General features: G+C 41.6%; 1 protein-coding gene across 1 annotated transcript in view; it reads left to right on the top strand.

Moving 5' to 3' along the window:
- Positions 1-6: 6 nt before the first annotated feature.
- Positions 7-1,285, top strand: part of LOC131214647 (zinc finger protein 260-like) — a gene marked incomplete at its 5' end in the record, with an annotated part of 1,521 nt that continues 242 nt past the window's right edge. Inside the window, 2 exons of the mRNA XM_058208984.1 lie at positions 7-96; positions 171-1,266. Coding sequence (XP_058064967.1) covers positions 7-96; positions 171-1,266 — 1,186 coding nt within the window. The remainder of the gene's footprint in view (positions 97-170; positions 1,267-1,285) is intronic.

Genomic DNA, 1,285 nt, shown 5'->3' with positions numbered 1-1,285 from the left:
TTGTGCTTGTCGCCTGATGGGGATCCGGAACCAGTAACGCAGGACGCATTGGGCCAATATCTTGTACAGAAAATCTTCGATTGTACAAGCGTTCAGGTAACACATCTTTCGACGGATCATAACACTGTTTAGGTGTCGATTATAAAAAACTTTATTTGCTCTTCTTATAGATTGTACCATTAGCAGGCATTGCCTCAGTCTTGTGTACCGACTGCAAAACACGCGTGGAGGACTTTTATCTGTTTCGTTACCAGTGTATTAAAAACAACGAAGCTCTTAATGAATTTGCTGCACAATTCCGCGAATCGCCATTTCACAATTCAGAATCAGAAATTGTTGCTTATTTCAACGAGCTTGTGCAACAAACTGATGATATGTTGCCGATTTCACTACAAAGGCAGGATCCCGAAACACAAGATTTTAATACCATTAGTTTGGATCATACATATAATGCACAAGAGACAAACATAGTGCACGAGTTTGATGACGGCGATGGTCCTGAACTGTCGGAAGTAAAGTTGGAACACAATGATGACCATACATCTGAAGTTCTTGAGCAAGCGGATCCCCTTGACACTGAACCTAAACAGTCAACATATCCGGAAACCAATGAGGATATTAAAATGAATAACGAAGAGGGAAGAAATCAGTGCCTAAAGGATTCTGCTCCCAGCACAGTTCAAGTCCTGCCACAAGCTGATTTGCGGTTATTTGAAGAGCCGATGGAACGAATTCACACTGAAGAACCTCCTTTTGTATGCAAAATCTGCAGCAAAATATTCAAAACCCGCGCTATACTGCTCAAACATGCAAAAACCCATAATAAGGACGAACACCATCGATGCACGCACTGTTCCGCAAGTTTTGTGTCACGGCGGTGTTTAGTTATTCACCTTCGTCATCACACTGGTGAAAGGCCTTTTGAGTGCCAACTCTGCAAAAAAAGATTTATTTCGAAGTCCTCCTTAAACAGCCACAACCGAATTCATAACAAGGATCAACATCACCAATGTCCTCAGTGTCCCGCTAAGTTGTTAACCCCAGGGAAGCTAATGATTCACATGCGAAATCGTCATACGGGTGAAAAACCTTATGTTTGCAAAACCTGCAACAAAGCTTTCAGTAATTCTACGATCTTGCTCAAACATAGAAGAATTCATATCAATGACAGACAATATCAATGTCCACACTGTCCCGCTAAGTTCTACGATTCACCTTACCTTAAAATACACATTCGCTATCATACCGGAGAAAGGCCTTATGTGTGTAAAGTTTGCGGCAAAGC

The sequence above is a fragment of the Anopheles bellator genome, unplaced genomic scaffold (assembly GCF_943735745.2).
Source record: "Anopheles bellator unplaced genomic scaffold, idAnoBellAS_SP24_06.2 scaffold01731_ctg1, whole genome shotgun sequence".
Classification (NCBI taxonomy): Eukaryota; Metazoa; Arthropoda; class Insecta; order Diptera; family Culicidae; genus Anopheles; species Anopheles bellator.
The sequence above is the reverse complement of the archived record's forward strand: the minus strand, read 5'-3'. Positions and strand labels throughout refer to the sequence as shown.